At 40.0% G+C, this 27,949-nt stretch overlaps 1 protein-coding gene across 1 annotated transcript in view; it reads left to right on the top strand.

Annotated features, from left to right (window-relative positions):
* The window catches only part of PARN (poly(A)-specific ribonuclease), a 186,176-nt gene extending 181,697 nt beyond the window's left edge, over nucleotides 1-4,479 (top strand). Inside the window, exon 24 of the mRNA XM_036738871.1 lies at nucleotides 3,364-4,479. Within this exon, the coding sequence (XP_036594766.1) occupies nucleotides 3,364-3,416 (53 nt within the window). The 3' untranslated portion in view covers nucleotides 3,417-4,479. The remainder of the gene's footprint in view (nucleotides 1-3,363) is intronic.
* Nucleotides 4,480-27,949: the final 23,470 nt, after the last annotated feature.

The following is a 27,949-nucleotide window of genomic DNA, read 5'->3' as shown; positions in this document are numbered from 1 at the left end:
TGCTTCAAAGGGTTGCTGTAGGGAAAGCACTTTACATTATCTCTTCAAATGTAAGTTGTTCTAATTAGGTCTGCAGACCTCTGTGTCATTGCTAATTTTTATGAATAGGTTGCTGGACTCAAGCCCATACCACTTTGTGGTTTCCAACCATTGTTAATTTCAACAAATGATGCTGGTGACCCACTAGCAGAATGATGGAAATCAGAAATCTTGGTATGAGGCTGATCAGTTTGAGTCTGCAGGATGCTGATATCTTTGTGGGTATGTAACATTGCAAAGAAGGGTACTTTTAATATTGGCGGCCATCTCCAGTTGTCCTACATCTTGCCACTGCACCCAGATGGCTCTGGAGGAGAGAGTGAGGCTGGTGATTTTGCACAGCAATTCACTTCCAAGTCAAGACATCAGGTTTCTGATGTCATTGGTCCTCTTCGAGAACAAAGGACAAACAACGGTCTGTGAGTAGTAGTAGCTGGCAGTGCTCGCTCCTTCCTTCCTCCCTCCCTTCCTCCCTTCTTTTCTTCCTCCCTCCCTCCCTCTCTCCTTCCCTCCCTCCTTCCCTCTTTCTCTCTTTCCTTTCCCCTCCTCTCCCTCTGTCCACATGGGGAATCATATCCTTACCTGTGGGCCCCCTGCCCAAAGGAATATAAATTTTGATCACTGAAATCTCGCAAAACATCTTGGAGTTTATGGGCTAGATTTTTTTTCTTCCTTATTTATTTATTATATCATTAAAAAAAACTAGGACAATTAACTGTTTTGCCTATTGTCATTTCATTTATGATTTCTTGAAATATGGGACTGGAAAACCAGGCTTTGATAAAAGCCCATTGGGATTCAAATGGAGCTACTTGACCATACCTTAAAACCCAGGTCACTCTGTCTAGGACTGATTGGCCAAGCATAGGTTTTATCCCAAACCTCACTTGATCGTTGTTTGGGTTTTGTTGGCTCAGATTGAGTATAAATAGCAATTGTTTCTGTTTTGGCCAGAAGTCCTGAGGGTCTTCCCCTCCTAGATTCATTTTTTTTTTTTGAGCAGGTAAAAGAGTCCATTTTTTGCCTCATTTCTTACCTAGTCTTCTTAATCACTGAATTGGGTGTTCCCCCAGACAAACAGACCTGGAAAAGACCTTAGTTTAAAAAAGCCAAGGTCTCCCACTGCTTGGGAGCCATCTCCAGTCTTCCTGATCTAAGTCTTGCCACTGGACTCAGGTGACTGTGGAAGAGAGTGAGGCTGATGACTCTGCACAGCTCTGCCTCACTTAAATCCAATTCACTTGCAAGTCAAGACATCACCTTCCTGATGTCATTGGTCTTCTTTGAGAATGAAGGACAAACGACAATGTTTAATACTACTTTTTATAAATGCACACATTTTTAATGTCAGAAAATTTCCTTCCTTATGGCCTGCAGATATTTATTTTGTTCTGTTCCAAGTGTTACGGAGAGAGCTTAAAGCCTTCCAAGTAAATTATTGGGGGTGAGCAGGGAAGAAGAAGAGGCAGAGATGTGGATTTTTCAAACCTGACTTTATCACCACTCCAATTTCATTTTCATTCATATTTCATTTAATGATTAAACTTTAAGAAATAACTAAGTCTTGGCCTACTTGAAGGGAAACTTCCCTACTCACAGTGAGGTAAATTAGGCTGTCATGATAAAGGCGTAGTTATTATAATTTACACAGATTGGCTCACTAACAATATTTTACATTTGTATAGTTTTTGATCTACAAAGCAGTCCCACAAGGTATGTAGGGCATATATTTATTTACCCCAATTTTGCTGATATGGAAATTGAAGCCTTGAGAAGCTAAATTACTTGATTTGGGCCATACAGTTAATAAATGTTGGAGTTGGAACTCAACCTCCGGGTCCTAGTCCATTTCTCTATCTACTACACCAGACATAACTGTTCATTCTTATCTTGGAGTGACTTCCATGGTACCGTCTTGCTTACCATGCTTACCTTCTGCTACATTTTCTATACGTACATAGTGGACTTTGTTTTCCAACCTAACATTAGCTACAAATTTCAGGAGTGTTAAATTAATATTTAATTTATATAAGTAATTTGTATTAGTTTTTTCTCTCAGCTGTTTTTTAATTTACTGTGATTTTCTGTGTAACTGTAATACTTGGCTGTGTATATTTTATCTTTGTAAAAGTTAACTGAATTCTGGGATTCTATAATGTTTCTGTGACTGCAGAACAAATTAAAAGAGCATTTTTTCATGGCATTTCTCTTTGTGACATCTTTTTTAGAATAAGTAATTTATGAATGAGTCATCTTGTTACAGCAGGCCATCCAGTCTATTACTTTTTAATCACTTTATCCTCTTTTCACACAGGCTTTCTAAAATTTTCTCCCTATTTAGGAATTGTCTTATTCCACTCTCCTTTTAAGCTAGTTTTCTGCCTTTTACAGTACCATAGTCTTCGTCACAAATTTAGGCTGAAGATCCATTGGACAAGAAACTAAAAATTCTGACCTATCTCATGCCCACTTACCTAAATTATTTGTATTTATTTTTAAGTATTTTCCAATTACATGTTTAAAAAAATTAACAGTCATTTAAAAATGTTTTTTACTTCCAAATTTTCTCCTTTCCTGCCCCTTCTCCCTTCTTGAGAAGGTAAGCAATTTGATGTCGGTTATACATGTGAAGTCATGCAAGACATATTTCCATATTAGCCATTTTGCAAAAAGAAAACAATAAAAATAAAGTTTTAAAAAGTGTTTCAGGCTGCATTCAGAGTTAATTAGTTTTCTCTCTGGATATGAATAGCATTTTTCATCGTAGATCCTTTGGAAATGTCTTAGATCATTGTCTTGATCAAAGTAGCCAAGTCTTTCACAGTTGATCATCCTTACAATATTGCTTTTACTGTGGACAGTGTTCTCTATTGATCAAAAACAAAGAAACTAACTTTGTCATGCTTTTGTCTGCTGGCCAGTGGATATATATATAGTAGGTCTAGAAGTTCAGGAGTACAATATTCTGTGTTCTCCACAATTTTAACATCTTTAATAAAAAGGGAAAAGCAAAGAGACAGAAACAGTCCACATCAACCCTGAAACTCCATTAATCCAACTCTCTGGCATTTTCTGACTATGATTTTCTGCAGCTTTTCATTATTTGCCCTGCTCCAATCTCTGTAAATACAGACATGGTCCCAAAGGGCTTTTTCTAGTTGTGGTTTATGCAGCTGGCCCCACCCTACCCCTGGTATGAAAGCCAGCCTCCCAAACCAGAGCTATACACTTATCTCTGCTTTGAATTGTTTAGCCTTATTTTTTTTTCAAGATGCTATCTGTGGATTGTAAAGTGGTTGGTTTTTTTCCCCCCTTTTCCACCAGGAAGCATCTCGAGCAGTTCTGCCAAGCTCTTTGAAGTTCCTGATTCATGGTAGCCAACAGTTGAATGAAGAAAGCAGGGGACTCGGATTCTGAGAAATCACCAGACTTACACCACTTGGAAGCCATACTGTATTTAATTTAATAAAATGTGGTGTGGGCGTGGTTTTGAAAACAAAGTATGTCTCCTGAAAAACCAGTTTGTTTTTTTAAACTGTCCATTGAACAATCATTGCAGCTTTAGAGTATCATAAATGTATATCTCATTAACTGGTTAAATTTGTGTGTCTGTCATGTGGAGCTTTTGCTGTCATATATGTTAGATCAGATGATCAAATTTAAGTGTGTTTGGGGCCACCTGAGATGGGATGCTGGCTGTAAAATGTGCAGAAGGAGCTGCTGGCATTCTTTCTTCTGTGCTATTGTAAAGATTTTGTGTTGAACTCTTTCCTGCTTTCAGGGTTATCACACATCTCTTCGTATTGGGGTTTGTAGGCACTTGCAACACATGGTCGTCAGTCTCCCAGTAAATAGGCCTGTCACCATCTCATTGCTTTTCACCCATTCCTCTTCCTAAAAGCATTGCATTCTCAAGCTTGTTTTTCCAGTAAGAGAATTTCTACCATTGTCAGCTCAGAAATGAACCTGACATATCTAGCAGCTTTTTGAAACCATAATTTATGGATTGACTTTGCCAAGACATGATTTTCTAATGCAGGAGAGGCGGACACAAAAGAGTTATTTTTTGGTACACATTTTGCCCATCTTCATTCACTGTTTAAATCTTGATCTAGCTTTTGGAGGGAAGGGTAAAGAGGTAGGGGGGAATCTTTTGATAAAGGGGTGTGTGTGTGTGGTGTGTGTGTGTGTGTGTGTGTGTGTGTGTGTGTGTGTCTTTGTATGAAATCTGTGACAGACCTACAAAATACACCAGCCCTTACTCTGTTAAAAGAAAAAAACAACCAGTTAAACAAAAGAAAAAAAGATTCTATGGATCTGCTGTAGTCCAGATCTGCTTCAGATCATTGTTAGATATTCAGCATTTTTGTATCGCGGAAATAAAAATGAAAATGTATTTCCATAAGATGAAAATTAAAGACATTTTCATAGGACTCAAAAGGTTTTTTTAATTTAAAAAAAATCTTACCAGCTACACTAGTTGGTGTTTCCTCCCCTTGTTTATATTCTCCTCTGAGGGTTACCCCTGGAAATGTCTAAAAGGAGGTGACTTAGACTAGTCTTTGGGGATTTGGCGGGATTCTTGGGTTTTTTTTTTACCTCTATCCTTGTGTTTGTTATGTTGGACTAAGTTCTCAGCAGCGTTAGCATGAAATTAGCTATGTAGAGCAGTGCCATAACATTTTGAGGTCTTTCAGTAGACTGTTAGGACTGACAAGCCCAGAGCTCTCTGTGGACGGGTCAGTTTGATTTTACACAACACTTTTTATCTGAAAAACAAACAAAAAAACCCTCTTTTCCTTCTCTCCTCCTCACTTTCCCAGCCTTGCGCAGTTTATCAGACTCCATTCGAATAGTCAATAAGCACATGTTCACTGCCAAAAAGAACCACCCTTAGACAATTCTCATCCCCATTACCCACAACTCTGTAAGGGAAAAAAAAAATCATAGGGTGGAATAAAGACAAGCCATAAAAGAAGATATTCGATGAGAAAACTGAAAGAAGCTGCTGGACTCCATTGAACTTAGAAATGAAAACTTTAAAATGCAAACAAGTGGTCATTAATTTGTCTCATTTTTGTAACATAATGAAAAAATTTGGAAATAGCAATTAATGATCATATGAAAGAGACTGTGGTCATCTTTTTCACATTCAAGGTTTTTGTTAAATAGAAGTTTTATGGGAATAGACTCTTTGTCTTAGAATGCTGATAGTAGAGATGGAACCCAGATATAATTACATCTCATTGTATGCAGTTTTAGGCAGTTTAGAGCTGTCCAATTCTAGGCTAGTCATAAGATTTAAAGCCATTGAGAAACCTCAGAAGTCATCTAACTACCTCAGAGATGTCACACACCTGACCAGTAGGCCCACAATGCTCTTGAATGTGGCCTGAACTAGCTTAAAACATAATTGGGAAAATATTTAGCAAAATAAATGTACAATGAAACAGATGCTACATTTTTGAAACTCCATGGGGATCATTATAAATGGTTGAAAGGCCCCCCCCATTTCTACTTGAGTTTGACACACCTGATCTAGACCAACACCCTCATTTCATAGAGGAGGAACTGAGGTCCATGTATGTTATGTGACTTGTCCAAGGTCATCATGATGGTACATGATAGAACCAGGATTTGAACCCAAGTCCTCAGATTTGAAATACAGCTTAGATGGTGCAGTGCATAGACCACAGAGCCTAGAGTCAGGAGGACATGAATTCAAATGTCACCTCAGACACTTAACCAAGGATGTGTCCATGGTAAATCATTTCACCTCTGCCTCAGTTTCCTTATATGCAAAATGGGAATAATAAAATCCTGGCCCCCAGGGTTGTGAGGATTAGATGAGATAATATTTGTAAAGCACGTAGCACCATGCCTGGTACACAGTAAGAGCTATAGAAATGGTTAGCTGTTAGCCATAATCCGTATGACCTTCCACCAGGCACTAAGACTCTGCACCTCCATTTCCTCATCTGCTGGTGGGAGGAGATAATTTCACCTGTCTTAAAGGGCCGTAAAGATCAAATGAGGTAAGTGCTTTGCAAACCTTAAAACGGTATAACTATGAGTTTTTGTGGGTCTTCTTCCCATTTGGGCAGTGGAGAAGAGGAGGGATGAGGAAGGGGAGGACAAGTTACTAGAAGAATTATTGGGGACTTCATTGACTGGCAGGCAATTGTCTTTAATTGAAATTAGAAGGGAGGTGGACTCATCACTGCAATTTCTTGCTCACACATTTTTAGCAACTTTTCTCGTGGTGTAATTTTTTTTGAAAACCAAAGCATTTATGACATAAAAACATTAACCAAATGTGTCCTTAGTTACCACTGCCTGCCAGGCCAGGAAAATCTGTCTCCTGGCAAAAAAGACTTGTGAGTATTAAAAATAGATCAATCTTTTTTGGATGCTTTTTATGATCTCATGACTTACTAGGTTTCATTCCTCTGGGGGTGGGGGTGGGGGGGGGAGTGATCAAATGACACATGGCAAAAAACTAGTTTTTGAAGAAAAAAGAATTAACATTTATTTGCACCTCCAGCCTATTTCATAAAGATGTTGCTCCAGTATTACCCTAACCCTTCAGCTCTCTAGCCATTTATATTATCCCCAAGCCTCCCTCTATCAGGTAACAGTTGAACAGGGCACTAGCTGGGAGGGGCTGTTTAGGAGACTGAAGTGCTTTTAACAAGGCAAACAATCTCTCTGCGCCACCCCCACCCCCCCACCAAAGGCAACTTTTTATTTTTAAACACCATTTTCCACCTTAGGTTTCAGTAATTTTAAGCTATTATGTTAGAGAGGGATTGTGAACAGCCATGTAAATTTATTTGTTTTATTGGCGTATGCCTGTGTGTATGTGTTTTAAGTGAAATACATCATGAAACACTAGGCTAAGAAAACTGAAGTCACAGGAAGCAATGCATGTGTGCCAAATGAACCTTTCTAAAGTATGCTTTATTATATGGGGAAATGTTATAAGCCAATTTCAGGCCAACTTTTCCATGGAAAAATTGTACAGAATAAGGAATACCAGTGAGTACAAATGAATCATTTTTAACTTTTACGCTTTTCTACCAGATGGGAGGATGGGAAGCAAGAGCTATTTTCCAGATTTTCTTCCCCTTTACAGGTGGGTTAATCCTAGAAATGCAGGTCCTTCCCTGCCAGCATTCATTTTTGCATGTAGAAGAATCATTTTCAGAATTTGAGTCTTGTGCACAGTAGGCACTTGGTAAATGTTAAATAAATGAAAATGGTTCCTAGGAGCTTGGCATTTAGAGATGAGACGGCATTAAAATATGCTCCTATGATTTAATCTAGAGTCTGGAAACTGATCAAGCGAATCATAATGCTAAGGTGGACCACAAGTTCCACCCATCAGGTTTGCCTCAGTCTGCTGGGGAGGGAGATTAGATGGACAAGGGATTCGAAAAGCACTTCCTGGAGCTCTGTGGTCACAAAAGGCACCAGGTAAATGTTTGCCCAGTTGTTAGAGCCAGGGCTTCTTGATACAAAGTGGAAAGGAAGAAGCACAGAGGAATTTTGTTTAATTCCACAGCTATAGTCAGTCCACAGTCTAATCTTTATCATGACTTCTGTGTGTATCTGTCAGTCCTACGATATTCTGATGAAGCATCATAAAAACTAAATACCCTGGAAGTAATTTTTTAAAAAATCCTCATTTTCTCATCTTTCAATTGAAGGCCACTTATTTCCTTCCTAAGAGAGTGAGGCTGAGGACTTTGTGCAACTCTGCCTCACTTAAATCACATCCAATTGAGGAAACAAGTCAAAACATCACCCTCATGATGTCCTTGACCCTTTTCAAGAACAAAGGACAAACAACTACAAAATCTCCACCAGTCAATAACTGAGTTTGGAGAAATAAACGCATTATTCACTTAGCCCTTCAATTTAGGAATCATAAACACTGACCAGTTTGTAAGTACGGAATGTCTACTGTCACATGCTAGTTTGGAAATCAAAAGACATCATCCCTGAGGCATAGTACCTTCTTAAGTAGGATCTCTGACAGGTATGTAATCTAATACTTTCCCCCTAAGACTTCTGCTGTTTTCTCTTTCAATACAAGGGCAGTCAGAAGCTAGAGGGCATCTTTTGGAAGGAAGATGCTAGACAAAGATAGGAAAAAGAAGCAAAGGTTGGAAAGTGGACTGTCTAACATTCCCTTTGTCCATGGCTCCATAATACGCCTGTGGACTTGTGACATGTTTTAGGATCCCAGGCACTGAGGTCCAGCTGTCTTTGTCCACATTTTCATCTATATTTAGAATGGTATAATATATTTGAATATAGCTTTGTAACTATAACAAATACCCATAAATTGAATGCATACATAAATGTCCGTTCATTCTCTATCTCCCTTCCTTTCTCATCACCACCCCCTTCATTTGTCAAAAAGAAACAACAAAACCTAAGGCATCCTTGTATCTTTTCAATGTCCATCTTTACCCCAGTCAGGACAGAAGAGGGGCAGGGAGGGAGCAAGGAAGCACCAGGGAAAAGACTCTTTTTGAGGTATGCTGTATGCTAAACAAAGGTACTGTCACATCAGGAAGCCTGGTTATTCTCATGTTGGAACTGTGCTGATCATGGACAGCCTGTGCCTTTAAGCAGATCTGTAAATCTTCAACAGTGATGTCCCAAACCTAACAGGAAGAGGTAAGGAGCTGTATCACTAGGCAGAGTAGGACTGTGAGGTAATTTGAGACAGAAGATCCTTACCTTTTCTACTCTCAACTACCGAGATGAATCTCTGATCTCATCAGTTTGGAGGTTTCTTCCACTAATGCAGACAACAACTCACTGGCCATATCCACCACACAGAAGTTTCACCAAATGTTGGGGAGTGGAGGATTTCCTCTACTGACATCTTGAGGGTACCAGTGGAGTACCCAGTACCTCTGCCAGCCTTAGTCCTAGCCACATCACCAGGGCATCTCTTTGTGTATCAGCCTTTATTCCAATTCTTGGAAGGTTTTTTTTTTTTTTAACGTTGTAAACTACCTCCTACAATTCCTTTGGGCTTACTTCCTTTGGGTTGTGTTGCCCTCTCTAAGGTCATCTTTTAAAATGCAAGTACCCTTGGGAAAGGCAACATTAAGTTTTCAACATCTTATAGTAAATGAATGTCATGGTCCTTTAATGGTAAGAGATATCCAGGAGCACTTTGAGAGCACTAGGTATCTGGACAGGGCCACCTCAGATAATGTTAGTTTGGGAAGTTTAGCTTACTTCACAGTTTTACTTAGGGCCAGACCTGCAGCCTGATGTTGAAGGGTGGATCTAAGAATCCCCAAGTCATCTCTTGTTCTTCTGTATGGTCCATCTGCAGCCATAAAAGTATATGGGACCCATGAGGGCTGAATCTGAAGGGTTAGGCCAGCCTAGCCGCCCAGCACAAAGCACCTATTTACAGCGTTTAAGAGACATCCATAGTGGTGAAACAGAGACTCCAAATATTTTCCCCTGAGGGTTGGGGAGTGAGAAAGGGAAGCCAAATGAAATGCGCACAGACATCCAGATGCATGGAGGAAATTTGCAGGCTCTTCCAGAAGTTCTGTTTGCAATAAGAGACCAACCTTGGCATGCTTCAGACCTTTCTGTATTGTAAAAACAGACCGATGTACTGAGAAGCAGCTGAGCTCTGAAAGCAAATATACTTTATCAGAGGGATAATTATAACTCATTTCTCTGGTGCCTTACTGAGTGCTTTCCTGCAGCAACATTATAAGATATGCAGTATGAGTATTATGTCCATTTTACAGATGAAACTAAGGCTTAGAGGGGTAAAATGACTTAAGGCCACATAGCTAGTGTCAAAGCTAACACTTCACTCCAAGCTCAATGGAAGTGGAAAACTCCTGGGAAATGGTGAGATCTGAGAGCAGCCTTCAAGTCTATAACAGAAAAAGACCAAAAAACAACTTACCCTCTACTGGGCTTTAATTTGATCTGCCTGCTAAAAAATAAAGTGAATTTTAAAAGCAGCAAAAATGTGGCTATAATTCTACCAGAGAAAATAATGCTCCTGGGGTGGTGTGGTGGGTTGGGGGGGGAGGTGGGAGAGATGACTTCAGGTTAAAAAAAAAAAAACTTCCTAGACCCCAAAGGTCCTGAAAGCTGCCTGTTTGTAATGAAGGTTTAAAGGGTTTGCCTGTTGGTAAGTGAGGGGGGAGAAGCTCAGGAACACCTAGTTCTGCTTTATTTCTACATTTGTAGCTTTCCATTTCACGAAAGTTTTAAAAGAAAAGAGAACGTGTTAAGCTAGAGTGGGAGAAGAGGAGGGACCAACAATCTTCAAGTATGACCTACCACACACAACCATCCCTTTGGGCTAACAGACCCTCAGCACCTGTTACTCTCTTCATTTCTCTGTTAGTTAATTCCTGCTTACCTAGCAGTGAATTACTCCTCAGCCCCAACATATTCTCTCACCCCTATGGAAAGATACAAGATTTGTATAGGGGGGTAGGCTATCCTGCCAGCTTCATCAGTTGTAAGGTCTGCCCTGATATGTCAATTCTAGGGACACAGACCTTCTGAGAGAATACTGAAATAACCAAGGAAAAATAACCAGGCCAGCTTGGCAGTAAATATGTATAGATTTATTGGAGCTAAGTAGGTTGTTTAAGGGAGTTTACTCACTAGACCAGTTGTCCTGGGCAGCAACAGGACAAAATGGTGGAATGGATCCACACACCAATCCCAGGCCAGGTCAGGTATTATATAGAACTAGAACAAAGAAGGCATAGTGCCAGGGATGGCCCAGGGTCATGTGCCACTGTTCCCATGGGATAGTTGGAGCTTCTTTTATTGTTTACATTTGCTCAAGGTAGTTTATATTCTCTGTGAGACTCAAGGCTCTGGCTTATCCCTGTATATCTACCCTCTCATGTCCTACTCCAATTCTGCTCACCTCTTCCGCTGTGCCTTTAGCAATTCCCTATCCATAATGAACTAATTTCTTTCTGGACCTCTTCCTCTCACACAGTTGGTACACAAGAAGTGCTTGATAAATGCTTTTGCATTCGTTGAGTCATATACTTTATGTAGACTTCTAGAGGCTTGGTTTTCCCCAAATGACAATGCATCCCTGCCCTCAAGGAGCTCACAATCTAATGGGGGGCAAAAAGTAAGTAAGCTATATACAGAATAAATAGGAATTATTGTGAAAAGAGAAAAAACTCTAGAGTTAAGAGAGGTTAGGGAAGGCTTCCCATAGAAGATTGGATTTTAGTTGGGACTTAAAGGAAGCCGGGAGGTCAGTGGGTGGAGATAAGGAGGGAGAGTATACCAAGTACGGGCGACAGCCAGAGAAAATGCCCAGAGCCATGAGATGGAGTGTCTTGTTTGTGGAAAAGCCAGAAGGCCGTGTCCTGTGGTCCATCCAAACTGATTTGGCAAGCACTCCATCTCCCCTTTCTGTCCTTTATGTTAAATGTATTTCCTTCCTGCATTTGCCTCATTGATTTCCTCATTCTCCTCAAAATTCAGTATCTTCTGCATGAAAACCATCTTGATTCCCATAACTGTTCATTTATTCTCTGCTTCTGTCTCTGTTTCTTTCTCTTTCCTTATATGTACCACATATATATATACACATGTGTGTACACATATGCATATATTTATAATTTTCAATTTTTTTCTCTTTGCGTCTCAGTGTCTTGCACATAGTAGGCCCTTAATAAATGCTTATCAGTTGATTGAATAGAAAGGAGGGTTATGGGTAAAGCTAGGATAGTGGGAATACAGTTGGATTTGAAGTTAATGCACCTGGACCTAAATTCCAGCTCTGCAGCTTACTTCTTCTGTGACTTTAGGCAAGTCTCCTGACCTCTGGGAATCAGACTAGGTGACTTTTGAGCCCCCCCCCCCAACTGTAAATAATAATAGCTGCCATTTATATAGCACTTTAAGGTTTGCAAAGGTTTATAAGTATTGTCTCCTTTGAGGCTCACAACAATCCTGGAAGGTGAGTGCTATTACTTTCCTGTTTTATAGATGAGAGGTCTGAGTCAGAAAGAGTTTAAGTGACTGGCTTAGGGTCGGAACAGCTGGGAAGTGTATGAGGCTGAATTCAGACTCAGGACTTGCTGACTCCAGGCCCTAGTGCTCTGACTACTGCACCACCTAGCTGCCTCTGTAATCCCATGAACAAAAGATGAGCCACCAACTACCTACCTTGGGTATCTAGAATGGTTCTCTGAAAGGGAGCTATGCAAGGTGGCCTCCAGACGTGTATTCCGGCCCAGGGGTTCTACAGCTGCTCACTCACATCTGGTGTTTTGAGCCCGCCACTTCTTCCTACTATCTGCAGCTGATGATTTTCCTCTCCAAATTGCTCATGGTTTCCCATTCACAGTGGGAGAATGAGAGCAAATCTGTAGTTGTTAAGTTGTGACTCCATGGATTTTTGTCCATGGGGTTTTCTTGGCAAAGATATTGGGGTAGTTTGCCATTTCCTCTTCCAATGTGTCCCCATTGAGGCAAATAGAGGTTATGCAATTTGCCCAGAGTCATACAGCTAGTAAGTGTCTGAGGCTGGATTTGAACCCAGATCTTTCTGGCTCCAAGCCCAGTACTCTATCTACTATACCATCTAGCTGCCCCCATTCCCATATTACTCAACTGCCAAAGTACAGAGCAGGTCAAGACAATGAACTCTAAGCCCCTGACTTTGAGTCCAGGACAATGGCCACCCATCCATATCTTACATTGGGACAGTATCCTGTGGTTTACAACTGTGTATGAGCAGATGCAGATCCGGTCAGGCAGCATGAAGAGAGATCAGACCAGCGAGCACAGAGAGAAAAGCACTCCAGAGTTCCTTCTGCAGGATACATTAGCCTTGTGGGAAGAAATGTTTTATTTCATGAAGCACAAGCAAGCAGCTTGGTGTTGTTCTGTTGTTCTGTGGATGCATATAAAACATCTATTATTCTGCATATAAAAGGATTCTTTACATGTTAGCCAGCTACCGAGGCCACAGGTAGGTATAGAGTATGTGTTTTTCTTAAAAAAAAAATACCTACATATGTCAGGCTTCCAACTAGTCTACAAACCTCTGGACCCTTTTTATTTTTTCATTCTAGGCTATAATTTTCCAACAAATTTTTTCCACCATTCTAGCCTGTGTCTGTTTTTGATTTGAAGTTATAGAGGGTCCAGATATATTGTTTTAATCTACCTGACTCCTTCATGCATAATAGATAAGTGACTCTTAAAATATTTATTGATTGGGTTACTGATTTGTTGGACCTCTGGATCAATGACATTGGTATAAAGCAAGCAGTTTTCAAAAGAAACCAATGCCATCTCCCTCCTGCAAGAGTAGTGCTGTATATTCTTCAGAGATCCCAACAGAGAAGACCAGTTTGTTCAGGTAAGATTCTGGTAAGTCATAGGACCCTAGATTTAGACAGAAGAGGTCCTATATGCTCTCTAGCCCAACCCTTTCATTTTACAGGTGAGAAGACTGAGGCCCAGAGGAGTTAAGTGTTTTGCCTAAGGTCGCATGGGTATAACAGGTGGGATTTCAACCCAGAAAGTCATCTGACTTCCAATCCAGTATTCTTTCTACTCTGTCACCTGCCTCTAGTCCTAACTCGGGGACAGGAAGACATGAGTTTGAATCCCTGCCTCAGAAACTTAATATCTGCGTAATCCTAAGCATAGTCTTGGCCTCAAGGTCATCCTCTATAAAATGGGAGTAAAAATAGGGTCGTAAGGATCAGAATATGCACACAAAGCACTGTGCAAACCTTAAACTCTACAAATGTTAGCTATTATTATCATGGGTTAAATGATTCTCCAGTCAACAAGCATGAACTTGTGTTCTGTTTTGCATTTCTCAGTCTCTGTGGATTGTCAGAAAATGAGATCTTCAGCCATGGGCCAGGTAGGTGGGGTTCTGGGCCCTCTGGGCCCTCTTCTTTCTGCTTCCAGTGGCTGCCAACAGTAAGCAATAGCTTGTTACTCTGTCACAATGACCCGAAAGTTAAAAGTCATTTGTCCTTGGCAGTCCAGATCACCCACAGATAGATAGTCTGTCATGGAAATAAGGCAAGATAGCTGTCAGACAGCCTAGTCAGAAAATTGAGAGAGAATTCATTCTTGTCCCTGAATCCAGAATTTAATTGAATTCAACAAGCTTTTATCAAGGGCCTCTTCTGAGCCTTGCATTCTCCTAGGCCCTGAGGATATAGGGAGACAAAAATGAAATAAAAGTAAATACAAGGTAATACGAGGGGGAAGCTGAGGTCTAACAGCTGGAAAGGAAAATCGAGAAAGGCTTAGCCTTGAAGGAAGTTAAAATTTGAAGAGGCAGAGATGTGGAGGGCTCATATTCCAAGCCTGGGAGACAGGCTGGGCTGGAGACCAGAGATGGAATGTTTGGAGAGCAGCTTGTAAGCCAGTTTGGCTGGCGTGTGGAAGAGAATACTACTTGGAAAGATAGCTCCTAGGAGTTACTGGGCCTATTTCAGGAGATGCATTTGACGGTGTTAAGAAGCAAGGGCTTGACTAACTGTGTGACTCTGGGCAAGTCACTTAACCCTGACTTACAAAATTGTTTTTAAAAATTAAAAAAAGAAGAAGCAGCAAGGGGTTTTCCACAGATAAGTGAGACAACTTTGGAACTAATGCACAAAATGAGAATATATACTTAAAAAAAAACAAGCTGTATGAATGATATTTTTGATTTCATGGGAAATCCTTTTTCTGTACTTTGTATATGGAAATGCTCATGTTTATCAAGTTCAAAGAAACAAAAAAATTTAAGTTAACAAGAAGAAAAGAAACAAAGGCTCCTTCCAAGGAACAGAGTGTAGAGAATTGAGGGAATTTGCTGGGAAAGAACAGCAGGGGAAAATGAGTTAATGCCAGGAAATAGAATTAAGGCATACAGAGTCCCTGTCTGCCAAATGGAATTCGGTGACTTGATTCAGCCTTGTGAAAAAAAAATACAAAAGAAGCCTCATTAATTTGGAACCCACTAATTTGTACTTTTTTTTTACTTTGGATGCAAGAAGGCCCTATTATCTATGAAAAAATGTGCTAATTAATAATAATGACAGTGGTTAGTTTAATGAGATTTTATAACAGAAGCAGAGTTGATAAAGCTCAGGGCCTGGAGTCAGAAAGATCTGAGTTCAAATATGACTTCAGGCATTTCCTAGCTGTGTAACCCTGGGCAAGTTAATTAACTCTGTATATCTCAGTTTCCACGACTGTAAAATGTCTATAGTGAGAGCACCTTCCTATTGTTATGAGTAGCAAATGACAGAGTATAGTAAAGGGCTTGGCACTGTTCCTGGAACAAAGTAAGGGCTTTATGAATGCTTGTTTCCTTCCGTAAAACTAGAAGGGACCTTAGAGTTCATCTACATCAGGGGTGGGCCCTATAGGTCCTCAAGGGTGGCCCTTGGACTGAATCCAAACTTCACACGAGAAAGCTGAGACTGAGAGAGGAGATATTACTTACCCAGAAAGACACAATTCAATTAAATTCAACAAACATTTATTAAGCACCAACTGTATACGGAAGAAAAGCTGAAGGTCATTTAGAGAACTTTGTAGTTTCCCAAAAGCAGTCCAGGTTTTTCTTTAATTCTGAGCTCAACTCGGTGTCCATTTGTACTGTATGGCTAAGATATGTGTTCTGATAGATGAACTATGTTCATTCGACAAGCATTTATTAAGTACCCTCTATGTGCCAGGCACTTTGCCAGGTGATGTGGATACAATGACAAAAATGAAAGCACCCCTATCCTGAAGGGGCTTACGTTTTATTGTGGAGAGGGACACTCAGATGATGCACACAGAACAGTAACTGCAAGATAATTCAAACAGGGAGAAAGAACTAATGGCAGGAGTGGGGATGGGGGTTTACACTTCACAGGGATCAAACCTCAATCCTGGGATTTTTCTTCTGTTCTCCAGTTGTCCCGGGAGGACCACTGTTCTACCCCAACTCTTGTTTATTTTTAACACTCTACATTCACCTTGAGGCACTATTTTGTCTTGTTTTGCAGGGAAATCTGGAGAGCTTGTGATATTCTGAGCTACTGCATCATCTTCCCAGAATCATCTCCTAAATTTTCTATTCAGCTCTGGTCTTTTCATCAAGAATTCTTGAAAGTCCTCTACGTCATTGAATGTCCATTTTTCCCCCTGAAGGATTATACTCAGTTTTGCTGAGTAGTAGATTCTTGGTTGTAATCCTAGCTCTTTCGTCCCCCAGAATATCATATTTCAAGCCCTCTGAACTTTTAATGTAGAAGCTGCTAAATCTTGCTTTATCCTGACTGTGGCTCTACCATACTTGAATTGTTTCTTTCTGGATGCTTGAAATGTTTTCTCCTTGACCTGGGAACTCTGAAATTTGGCTGTAATATTCCTGGGAGTTTTCATTTTGGGATCTCTTTCAGGATTTGATCAGTGGATTCTTTCAATTTCTGTTTTACCCTCAATTCACTTCCAAGTCATGGCATCATCTTCCTGATGTCGTGGTCTTTGAGAATGAAAGACAAACCACAACCTGTGAGTAGTCTGAGCTGCCCCACTGGGGACCCAACTGGCCAGTTCCAGTGGGGCAACTCAGCTTCTCTTCTCCCCTCTCCTCCCCCACCTCCCCTCTGCTCCTCTCCCCTCTCTTCTCTTGCCCTCTCCTCTCCTCTCTCCACATGGGGTATCATGACCTTACCTGAGGACACTCTGCCCAAAGGAAGGTAAATTTTGATGGCTGAAACCTACCTTGATATCTTGGAATTTACTGGCTAGCTTTCTGTCTTAAAGACCATGCCTTAAACCCAATTTACTCTGGCTCTCATTGATTGGTCAACTATGGGTCCCTTCCCAAGCACCACTTAATGGTTATTTTTTGGGCTCTGATGGTTCAGAGTGAATGTAAATAGTAATTGTTTCACTTTTAGCCAGAAACCCTGAGGGTCTTCCCCTCCCAGTGTGATTTTTTTTTTTGGATTAAAGGGGCTATCCCTTGACTCACTTCTTAAATTGCCCTAATTACTATATGGGCATTGCCTCAGTCAAAGTAAGAACTTGGAAAGAACTTCGTTTAAAAAGGCCAAAGTCTCCCACTACATCCGGGGCCATCTCCAGTTATCCTGATCTACATCTGGTCACTGGACCCAGATGGCTCTGGAGGAGAAAGTGAGGCTGGTGACCTTGCACAGCCCTCCATCACTTAAATCCAATTCACTTGCAAATCATGCCATCATCTTCCTGATGTCATGGTCCTCTTTGAGAATGAAGGACAAACTACAGAACCACACACAGGATTATTGAAGAAAGGAAACTTAGAGATAATCTAACTTGCCTTTATATAATAGTACTATGGTTTTCTAAATGCTTTCTTCACGATTCTGTAAGGTCAATGTTTGCTGCCATCATCATCATCATCATCATCATCATCGACAATAATATTATTTCAGATCTATAATTTCATCACAGTATGGAGAACTCTCTGTCTTGAACATTCACCCACTAATGCCGACCTGTAACTTATATGTCACTTGTCTTAGAGAATCTTCTAGGACACTGAGAGGTCAGGGAGATTTGTATAGAGTCACACATTCAGTCTGTCTGAGGCAAGACTTGAAACCATCTTTCTGACTTGATCCTAATTCTTTAGCCATTGTACTTTTTAAAAATTAATTGATAAACTTAGTTTTAGTTTTTGAGTTTCAAATTTCCTCCTCCTCCCTTGCCTCCCCCCTCCCTACCCAAGAAAGCATGCCATCTGATATAGGCTCTACATATACCTTCACACTAAACATATTTTCACAACAGTCAAGTTGCAAAGAAGAACTACAACCAAAGCCACTGTACTTGTAGGTATTATTATCTTCATTTTTAAAAAAATTTATTAATTTTTACAGTTAGAGGCTCTGAGGGGTTAAGTCATTTGTCCAGTTACAAAGCTAAGAAGTAGGGGATCTGGGACTTGAACCCAAGTTTTCTAATTATAAATCTAATGTTCAGTTCACTATGTCATGTTTCCCCTTACTCATCCCACTAATTTTATAGAACCAGGGAGGTTAAATGACTTAGACAAGGTCACACAACAAGTTGGTAGCAGAGCAAGAAAACCCAGCTCCCAGATCATGGGTCCTACTATTCCTCCTATCTTGATAACAGTAGGATTTAATATTTAAAAATACAAACAGTCCTTTGAAATTTACTATAATGAGATTTGACCAGCTTGTTCTTTCTCTCTGTGTGTCTCTTTGCCTTCCTTTTAACAATTTCATTGTTTTACTCTTTGAAATTATCAACTATTTTTTCAATTACCAATATTTTCAATTATCAAAATTTCAATTTATTCAATTATCAACTCATTTTCTCCTCCTACCTCTCTAGGTGACATAGCACCAGGGCCTGAAATCAGTAAGACTTGAGTTCAAATCTAGTCTCATAGACTTAGTAGCTATGTGACCCTGGGCAGGTCATGTAACCTCTGTTTGCCTCAGTTTCCTCAACTGTAAAATTAGGATAATAAAAGCACCTACCTTTCAGGGTTATCTGAAGATCAAATGAGATAATTGTTTGCAAAACAGTTAGCATACTTCCTTGTGCTTAGTAGGTGCTGTGTAAATGCTTGCTCCCTTTCTCTTTCTCCCACCCATCTCCTAATCCAGCCCCCATTCCTATTGAATCTCTCCTTCTCTTTCAGTTTGTATTGCAACTAAGTAGTCTACACCTGGGGCCTGCAAATTATAGCCTAAAGGCCAGATTTGGCCTGGTGCCTTTTTTTGTACAACCAGCAAGCTAAGAATGGTATTTTAAAATGCCATTTGATTTTTTAAATTTATATCTATATTTTAAAATTTTCACATTAAAAATGTAATAACTATTCTTAGTTCATAGGTCATACAAAAATAGGCAGTGGGCTAGACTTGGCCCCTGGACCATAGTTTGCCCAGCCTCTGGTATAGGTTATTTTATCACAGTGATAGAACTTCGATTTCTCTTTCCTTTTTTATCCTCATGAAAATGCTCCCTACCATGCTTCTTGTCTCAAGTTCATGGATTTCCACTCAGGAGAAAAAGGAAGGAAGGAAGGAAGGAAGGAAGGAAGGAAGGAAGGAAGGAAGGAAGGAAGGAAGGAAGGATGGAGGGAGGGAGGGAGGGAAGGAGGAAGGGAAGGAAGAAAGGGAGAGAGGGAGAGAGGGAGGAAGGGAGGAAAGGAAGGAAGGAAGGGAGGGAGTAAGGCAAGAGGGAAGGAAGGAAGGAAGGGAGGAAGAACAAAAGGAAGTAGAGGGAAGAAAAGAGAGAGAGAGAGAAAAAGGAAGGAAAAGAAAAAGCATAATCCGAACAAATTTCCACATTGGCTATGTCCAAAATGTGTTTCTTATCCTTATTCTTAGTCCACCATGTCTCTGTCATGAGATAGGCAGCATTCCTTTTAATCTAGTCTCTGCAATCCTGAATCATGGTTGATTAGTTAATTGATCAGAATTTTAAGTCTTTTCAAAATTGTTTCTGTTAATAATATTGATGTTAGAGTATAATTTTTTTTTCTGGATCTGCTCACTTCACTCTGCAACAGTTCGTGCAGGTCTTTCCATGTCTTTTTAAAAGCACTTTCCTAATTTCTTACAGCGTGATAGAATTCCATGACATTCATTTCTCACAATTCATTCACTACCCACCTGGTGGGCACCCTTTAGTTTCCAGGGTTTTTTGCCATCACAAAAAGAACTGCTATGAATATAAATATAAATATAAAACACGCACATATAATCTTTTCCTTTCCCTTTGATCTCTTTGGGGTACAGGCCTAGTAATAGTTTACTGGGACAAAAAGTATGTACTGTTTAATAATTTTTTGTGCATAATTTCAATTAGTTTTCCATCAATATGCCTTCTCCCATCCCCAAGTCCCTCCAATATTTGTCTTTTTTTTTTCTTATCAGCTTTGCCAATCTGTTGGCTGTGAAGTGGAACCTTGGAATCACTTTAATTTGTATTTCTCTCATTATTAATGATTTGCCTCCTTATTTCTTTGTTGTTGTCCAGTCATGTCCAACTCTTCATGACCCCATTTGGGATTTTCTTGCAAAGATACCGGAGTGGTTTGCCATTTCCTTCTCCAGCTCATTTTACAGATGAGGAAACTGAGGCAAATGGAGTTAAGTGACTTGCCCAGGGTCACACAGCTAGTTAGGGTCTGAGGTCAGATTCAACCTCAGGAAGGAAAGCTCAGGAAGCTGAGTCTTCCTGACTCCAGGCCTAACACGCTACACCAACTAGCTGTCTCCTTACAAGATGAGTAATGTCAGATTTATGGGACAGTGGCTAGGGAACTCTTCTTGAATGAGATTCACATGTATTTTTTTACTCTCTCAGTTTTCTTTGTTAGATCTTCACTGATATCCCTGGTGTTCATCTTCAGAATTATCTCAGTGTTACAGCAACAAGACCTAGATTGTTCATGTTTTCTGAGGGTGAATGATTCTCTTTGGCTTTTCATGAAATGTGTCTAAATTCAGATTAAAATTTCATCGTGTTCCCTTACCCTCACTCCTCTCTAAAGCGGCAGGTTGGACCATTTCACACATAGCGACATGGATCTTAAAAATCATCTTAAATATAGTAAAATTCCACGATTACAACAGAATGGAGTAGGACCAGGAAGAAAGATAGATAGAATGAGCATTTTATTAAACACTCACTATATACCAAGAACCGTGCTAAGAAGTGAGATTACAAAAACCACAGTGCGGCCCTCAAGGACTTTAAATTTTAATGGTTTTAGACCGGAGGGAACAAATAGGAGGCCTGGGGGCATCGTCTCCTGATCAGGACCAGATTAAAATATAATTAGGAAATGTTTAGCAAAATAGATAAAAATATAATAGAACACAGATCAGGTTAATATGGCATTTAAGTGGTGCAGTGGATGGAGAACTGGGCCTGGAGTCAGGAGAACCAGAGTTCAAATGTGGTCTCAGACACTTACTTGCTTGTCTGCCTCAGTTTCCTCACCTGTAAAATGAGCTGGAGAAGGAAATGGCAAACCACTCCAGTGTCTTTGCCGAGAAAACCTCAAATGGGGTCATGAAGACATACCTGAAACAACTGGACAACAACAAGGTTTTCTAAGTCAATATGTAACCTATGGTGATTCTTTGCACCTTCCTTCCTTCCTTCCTCCTTCCTTCCTTCCTTCCTTCCTTCCTTCCTTCCTTCCTTCCTTCCTTCCTTCCTTCCTTCCTTCCTCCTTCCTTCCTTCCTCCTTCCTTCCTTCCTTCCTTCCTTCCTTCCTTCCTTCCTTCCTTCCTTCCTTCCTCCTTCCTTCCTTCCTTCCTTCCTTCCTTCCTTCCTTCCTTCCTTCCTTCCTTCCTTCCTTCCTTCCTTCCTTCCTTCCTTCCTTCCTTCCTTCCTTCCTTCCTTCCTTCCTTCCTTCCTTCCTTCCTTCCTTCCTCCTTCCTTCCTTCCTTCCTTCCTTCCCTCCTTCCTTTTTTCCTCTCCTGAGTGGCCCCTTGACACCACTGGTTTAGATGATGCATAAATGGCAACTGGAGAACTGGGGAGAGTTGAAGGAAGGATATCCTCATGGGTAGATGGCTTCTGATGAGGAGGTGGAGGAATCTGGAGAGAGATGAATAAAGCCGAAAGTGAAGTGTACCTGTCCTGGGTACCTCAAGAAATTATGTCCAGATCAGAGACTCATCAATCTGAAAAGAGGGCCACAGGGAGGGAGCAAGAATGAAAAATAAAATATCTATCTGTCTTTCTGGTCCTGCTCCATTCTGTTGTAATCATGGAATTTTACTATATTTAAGATGATTTTTAAGATCCATGTCCCTATGTATGAAATGGTACAACCTGCCACTTTAGAGAGGAGTGAGGGTAAGGGAACACGATGAAATTTTAACTTGAATTTGACAGTTTGTCACATTTGACAATTTGTCAAGAAATTGACAATGTATCTGAAGAATTTTATTAGAAAAAAATATATTCTATTTCTATTTGATTAGGCATTTTATTCTTTTATGTTGTCATTACAATATACAGAAATTGAATTTTAAAAAAATATATAAAAGGTTCAACAGCATTCATATCTCCTTTCCCTGTCATTTTCAACTTATTAAAGCAGTATTTTCACTTAAGCTATTGTAAAGAGAGTGGGGGTGGAGGTGAGGTTCTGTTGAACCATTTTTAAACATGTTCATAGGAAGTTTAGCCTCTTTAAGAAGCCTCTGTTAAGAAATTTCCCACCAGAGTCAAGTTGTAAAGAGGAGATAAACCCTTCGTCAGAAAGGAGGGGAAACTGAATCTTAGGAAGAAAAAGAGAAGGAAAGAAAAAGAGAGAGGAAGGGAGGGAGAGAGGAAGGAAAGAAAAAGGAAGGAAGGAAGAAAGGAAGGAAGAAAGAAAGAGAAAGAAAGAAAGAGAGAAAGAAAGAAAGAAAGAAAGAAAGAAAGAAAGAAAGAAAGAAAGAAAGAAAGAAAGAAAGAAAGAAGAAAAAGAAAGAAAGAAGAAAGAAAGAAAGAAAAAAAGGAAGGAAGGAAGGAAGAAGAGAAAGAAAGAAAGAAAGAAAGAAAGAAAGAAAGAAAGAAAGAAAGAAAGAAAGAAAGAAAGAAAGAAAGAAAGGAAGGAAGGAAGAAAGAAGCCCACTATGAAGGCAGTCATTTGTATGTCCCACCATGTTAGAACCCTTTTCTTCTAGTCATGAATTTGTAGAAGCTTAGGGCTCAGAACTGAGAAGACTCGGTAGAGTTTTTCACATGAAGAAGTTGAAACGAGTAGGTAAGGAGGGCAATGTAACAGAGAAGTGGATTGATAAAAAGTTAGGAAAAGACAACAATTAAGAAGCAATTAACACTTTTATTTTGATAAGCAGCTAGATAGTGAAAGCTAGAGCACTTAGTAAGACAATAAAGTCATGGGACAGCCTCAAAGAGGAGAGACAACCAGTGAGTTTCCTCATAGCTTTAAGAGATGCTTAGTAAGAGTTTACCACTAGTTGTGTTTATTACTAAGAATATACAACATACTTAGGCAGTTGTTTTTTTCTAGTATATCACATTTATCTTTAGGAATTAGAGATTTAAAACAGTATATTTACTTTTCATTTATTTCAAAGTATATATTAATTTAAGCAGTATATTATTTGTGTATGTAGTGCCCTCCTCCAGAGCTAGTTCCTCAACTTTTGCTTGCAAGGGTGGACTGGGTCTCCAGAGGGCAATTGATCACTTCTCTACTTGGGGGTTCTAGGGCTAGCCCTGAGAGAGTGTTGGGGTTGATTTCTAATTGTGCCATGCACAAGCCTGTACAGTTATCCCTTCCACATCTCTCAGGTTAGGGGCGTGGCATGCCTGTGATCTGAAAATCTGTGGAAAATATTTTGGTCCTTCTTTCATACCAGAGAATAAGCCTGAATTATTATGGTATTAAAAGACAAAATATGTTAGTATTATACAATATTATACATCTATTTTATGCACTTCTGAGTTTCTGAACTTTTCTGTGTCATCTGCTGACCTTCCCATGTCGTCTGCAGTTTCCACAAAACTCCCCCAAAATTTCCATTTAATTTCTTATGCCAATCTGCAATATACTGAAACTGTGATGGGGAAAGTCACGATGTAGAAAGGATAACTAACTGTATTCTGTATGCTCCCCGATATTAATTTAGTAGTTGATATCCATTAGCTTTTACAAATAGATATTTACTAAAGTAGTATAAAAAAAACACTAATTAGTCCAAGCCATCTCCCAAACCAGGAACACACTCTCCTCTTGAGCATACACAAAATCACTTGGCAGAGGGGGCTCAAATTCAGAGAGCTCATATGTGCACAGGATTATATTATAGTGTGAACGTAACTTTTATATACAGTGGGAAACCAAGAATCTGTGACTCATTTTATTTTGATATTTGCTTTGTTGCGGTGGTCTAGAGACAAGCCTGCAATATCTCTGAGGTATACTCCTACAAAGAGCCAGAGATGTATCTAATGCTTTCAACCAATCCCAATACACTTTCTGTGTAACATTATTTTATTTCATCCAATGGCTCAAAGCACTTCACTCTTCCCAAACTGATCAAAGACCTATTCTCACCTAGTTTACACACTTGGTGTACTGATTGAATCAATAGAGGTGTCTAGGAATTGCTCACGTCTACTTTACACCTTGGATTGATTCTGTAACTCAATCAAAGAAGCATTCCGACCTGATAGGTGTATCAGAGTATAAAGCATACTTCTTGTTAGTTACATTAATTGGTGTTGAGCCATGTGGGATATCCCTCTTAGAGATGATATAATAATACAATTTTAAACAGCGCATTTACTGTTAGTTTAACAAAAAGATCTATTTTCCAAGGGAAAAAAATGAGTGAACTGTTTATTATATACCTGCTTCTTTCAACCACCCACACTGATGGGCTTATAGGAGCAGAAATAGACACTGAGATTCACCTCGTGGCGGCTTTCCAGAGCTCTAAGAGTTTAGTTAACCTCTGTCAGGTTAGCCATACAACCTCAAACCTCATGCTGAAACCTCACAGTAGTATTTTCTAAAAATGAGAGCATTTAGGGCCAAGGTGGGACATATTGTAGATGTGACTCATTTCTCACCGTGCCTCTTTCCACCAATGTTCATTTGTACACATCACCATTTCTCAGTCCAGTTTGTAATAAGCCTGTAACATTTCCTGTCCATTATTTTTCAGAAAGTAGAAATCCACCTCAGTGAACGATGCAGTGGGATGAAAGGCAAATAACTCACTCAGATCAGATGAAGCAGTCATTGAGGAAAGGACCACAGTGAGCCAAATCTTTCAAGCCCTTAGCAACATAGGGAACGTTCACACAAGACTGGAGGGAAAATGTCGACCCCTGAAGAGTTTCTCCAAGCGAAAGACCTAGGAGCTCTGTCTTTTACCATTCTGGAATAACAAGAAAGAAGGAAAAGGAAAAGTGGTTATTGGGTATGGGGCACAATAACGCGCATGAAACAAATAATTGTTAAGACCAGAAGATTGGCTTGTTGGAAAGTTAATGGCCAAAGAGAGTCTGGTGCCTGCAAATGTTTGGAGATTACAAAATGCTTTTCTGAAGGGATATTTTTAGATTTTCCTCTCTTAGTACTTTAGGAGAAAAAGAAATTTTTGTTATTGCTTTTTCAGTTGGTCCTCTCCAAAGGTTCAGCTCTATAAAGAGACATTTTAACAGTAAGAAGCATTAGTGATTATCTTCCCTAGGCTTTCACATCTGAAGTTTGCCCCTGGGTCTTCACATGCTTTATTTCTTGTGTGAAGGGGCAATGGAAAGCTGGCCCATTTTCGAGGTGGGAAGAAGGTAGTTAAATGAAGATGAAAGGGCCCAAGTCAAGCAGTAATTTGGAAACTGGCTAGGCTGAGGATGACTTCTGATAGCTTAAATCCTTTCCATGTTTCTCTTTCCTAGACCTAGGCTTTAGGAAGTTAGTTACCACATAACCCAAAGGATCACAGAATTAGGGGCTGAGAGAGACCTTAGGGGTCATCTCACCCAGCAACCTCATTTTACAAGTGGGGAAACCAAGGCCCAAGGAGGTTAAATGACTTGTCTAATGTTACACAGACAGGAAGTGACAAAGTTATGATTTGAACCCAGGTCCTCCTCCAATTCCAAATTGATTACTCTTTTCCTGCATTGTGCTGCCTCCTACAATATACAATATTATCTAGTCCTAGGAATACCATAGGGCAGATCTAGTGCTGTCGACACAGTTCCAGTCCTTTCTCCTTCCCTAGGAGGCTCTGACCATCACATTTTGTTTATTCTTTTAGCTCAGGAGTTCTTAACCTGGAATCATGAATGTTGTTGCTGTGGTTTTTAAATATTTTGTTCACTGCATTTCAATTTACTTTATTTTCCTTTACAATCCTATGTACTTTTTCTTATGCATTACAAATATAATTCTAAGGAAGGGATCCCTAGTTTTCACCAGACTGTCAAAGGGGGCCACTGACACCAAGAAAGGGCTAAAAAGCCCTGCTCTAGCCTGACGTTAAAGGTTCAGGTGTTCCAAGTGTATGTTTGTCTGGACGGGTGTGGGACATCAGGATGGGCTAAAAATCCCTTTTGCCTCTTCCTGTTTTCCCACCTTCATTAGATACAGGTGGCCACAGGATGAAGGAAAGGAACATAATGCTTTAGAAGGGTTTTGTGGAAGACATGACTCCCCAAGCCCTTATTCTTTGAAATAGCTGGAGTCCAAAATGCTGTTTTCCACCTGGGACTAGAGCTGGTTTTAAAATGTAAGTGCTATAAATTTGAAGGTGGCAGGGCAGGACGAAGGAGAGGCAGAATTGATTCTACTTTTTCATCCAGCAAGACTGTTTATCTTTCCAAATATTTCAGTTCCTCCAAACAAACAGTTTTCAAAACGACCAGTTTCGTCTTAAGGTGATATGAGGGTCCATGGAATAGCTCTGACAGCTGGGATTCGTGAGGTCAAGACCTTTAAAAAATGAAAAGGGGAGCCAGAGGAATCTCTAGCTGCCAGGGCCCTGGTGGGTTGTGAACTTGGCCTGTCCAATTACTAGTGGCCAATCCGTGGGGCTGGCAGCCCAGAGTGGGAGCCCCAGCTTCCTTAATTAGAGCTCAGAGAAGCAAACATGACCGCAGGTGAGCTGACTGGGCAACATTAGCTGAAGTTGTTGTAGTAGGAAGGGCAAAGAAGATGGCCAAAGGGAATGAGATGAAGGGGAGCAAAAGCAGGTGGGGGAAAGGGATTTTATTTACATGGTGTGGGGAAGGCCTGTGGTTAGGAGTACAGATGCTCCCTGTGTTTCGAAGCCAGTTGTGTATTAGGGTTATTGCCATACTCCTAGGAGCTTTGGGGCACCTAAAGGTTACTGCCACCTCATCTCCTTCCCCCATCATCCCCTCGGCCACTCCCTCCTCCCTTTCTCTCTCTATTTCTCTCTGACTATATCCATGCTGATCTTTGCCAGATTTAAAAAACAAAACAAAACTCAACCATATGTTTGGTCAACAAACTATTTAAGTTGGTAGCATCCCAACAATCCAAAAAAGAGATTTCCCACAATTTTTACTGGCAGTAAAGTAGATGTTTGCTTTAAGAGGAGCTTAAACAAGATTAGGGGTGTGTTAAGGACCTGGGTTTCAAGGGGCTGATAAATAGCTTCTTCCCCAGTTTTCTTTTCATTTCATTCCCAAGAATTTCATTTATTCATTCACTTAGCACATATTTTACTGATCACCTACTAAGTGCTAGGCACTGTGGAGATATACAGAGATGCTTAAATCAAGGAAGTGATGACTTAGAAGGAAGGATAAGCCATACCCACACATAATTACAATGCAAAGAGTTGGGACCAATGTATTGTAAGAGTAGGTGGACCATGGAAAGATAAGAAAATCATTGATTTAGAGCTGCAAGGCCATTGATTTCAACTCCTTCATTTTAATAATGAAGAAACTAAGGCACAGAGAGGTTAAATGACTTATCAAGCCAGGGTGATATGGTTAGTAAGTGTCCAAGGTGGTATCTGAATCCAGGTTGCTCAGTCTCTCTTCCAACTCTAAATCTATGATGTTATGACCCTATACCAAATGAAAGGTGACCTTTTGGAGGGAACCATCTCTTGATACTATCAGAACTTAATGCAATAGAGATGAATAAGGGGAGGAAAACAAAGATGACATCCTATTCTTCCTCATCCCCTGCTCTCCAGGCCTTGTTGTAGAATTATACTCAATATTTGCTGAATTGGTATTGAAATAACTCACATTTGGAGAGCATTTTATTTTTTTTAAGATCCTTTCATATCTCTTATTTCATTAGATCCTCCTAACAACAATAGGAATCAAATACAATAAATTATTATTACCCCTG

This window comes from Trichosurus vulpecula, chromosome 9 (genome assembly GCF_011100635.1).
Source record: "Trichosurus vulpecula isolate mTriVul1 chromosome 9, mTriVul1.pri, whole genome shotgun sequence".
Taxonomy (NCBI): Eukaryota; Metazoa; Chordata; class Mammalia; order Diprotodontia; family Phalangeridae; genus Trichosurus; species Trichosurus vulpecula.
This window is presented reverse-complemented; position numbering and strand designations above follow the sequence as displayed.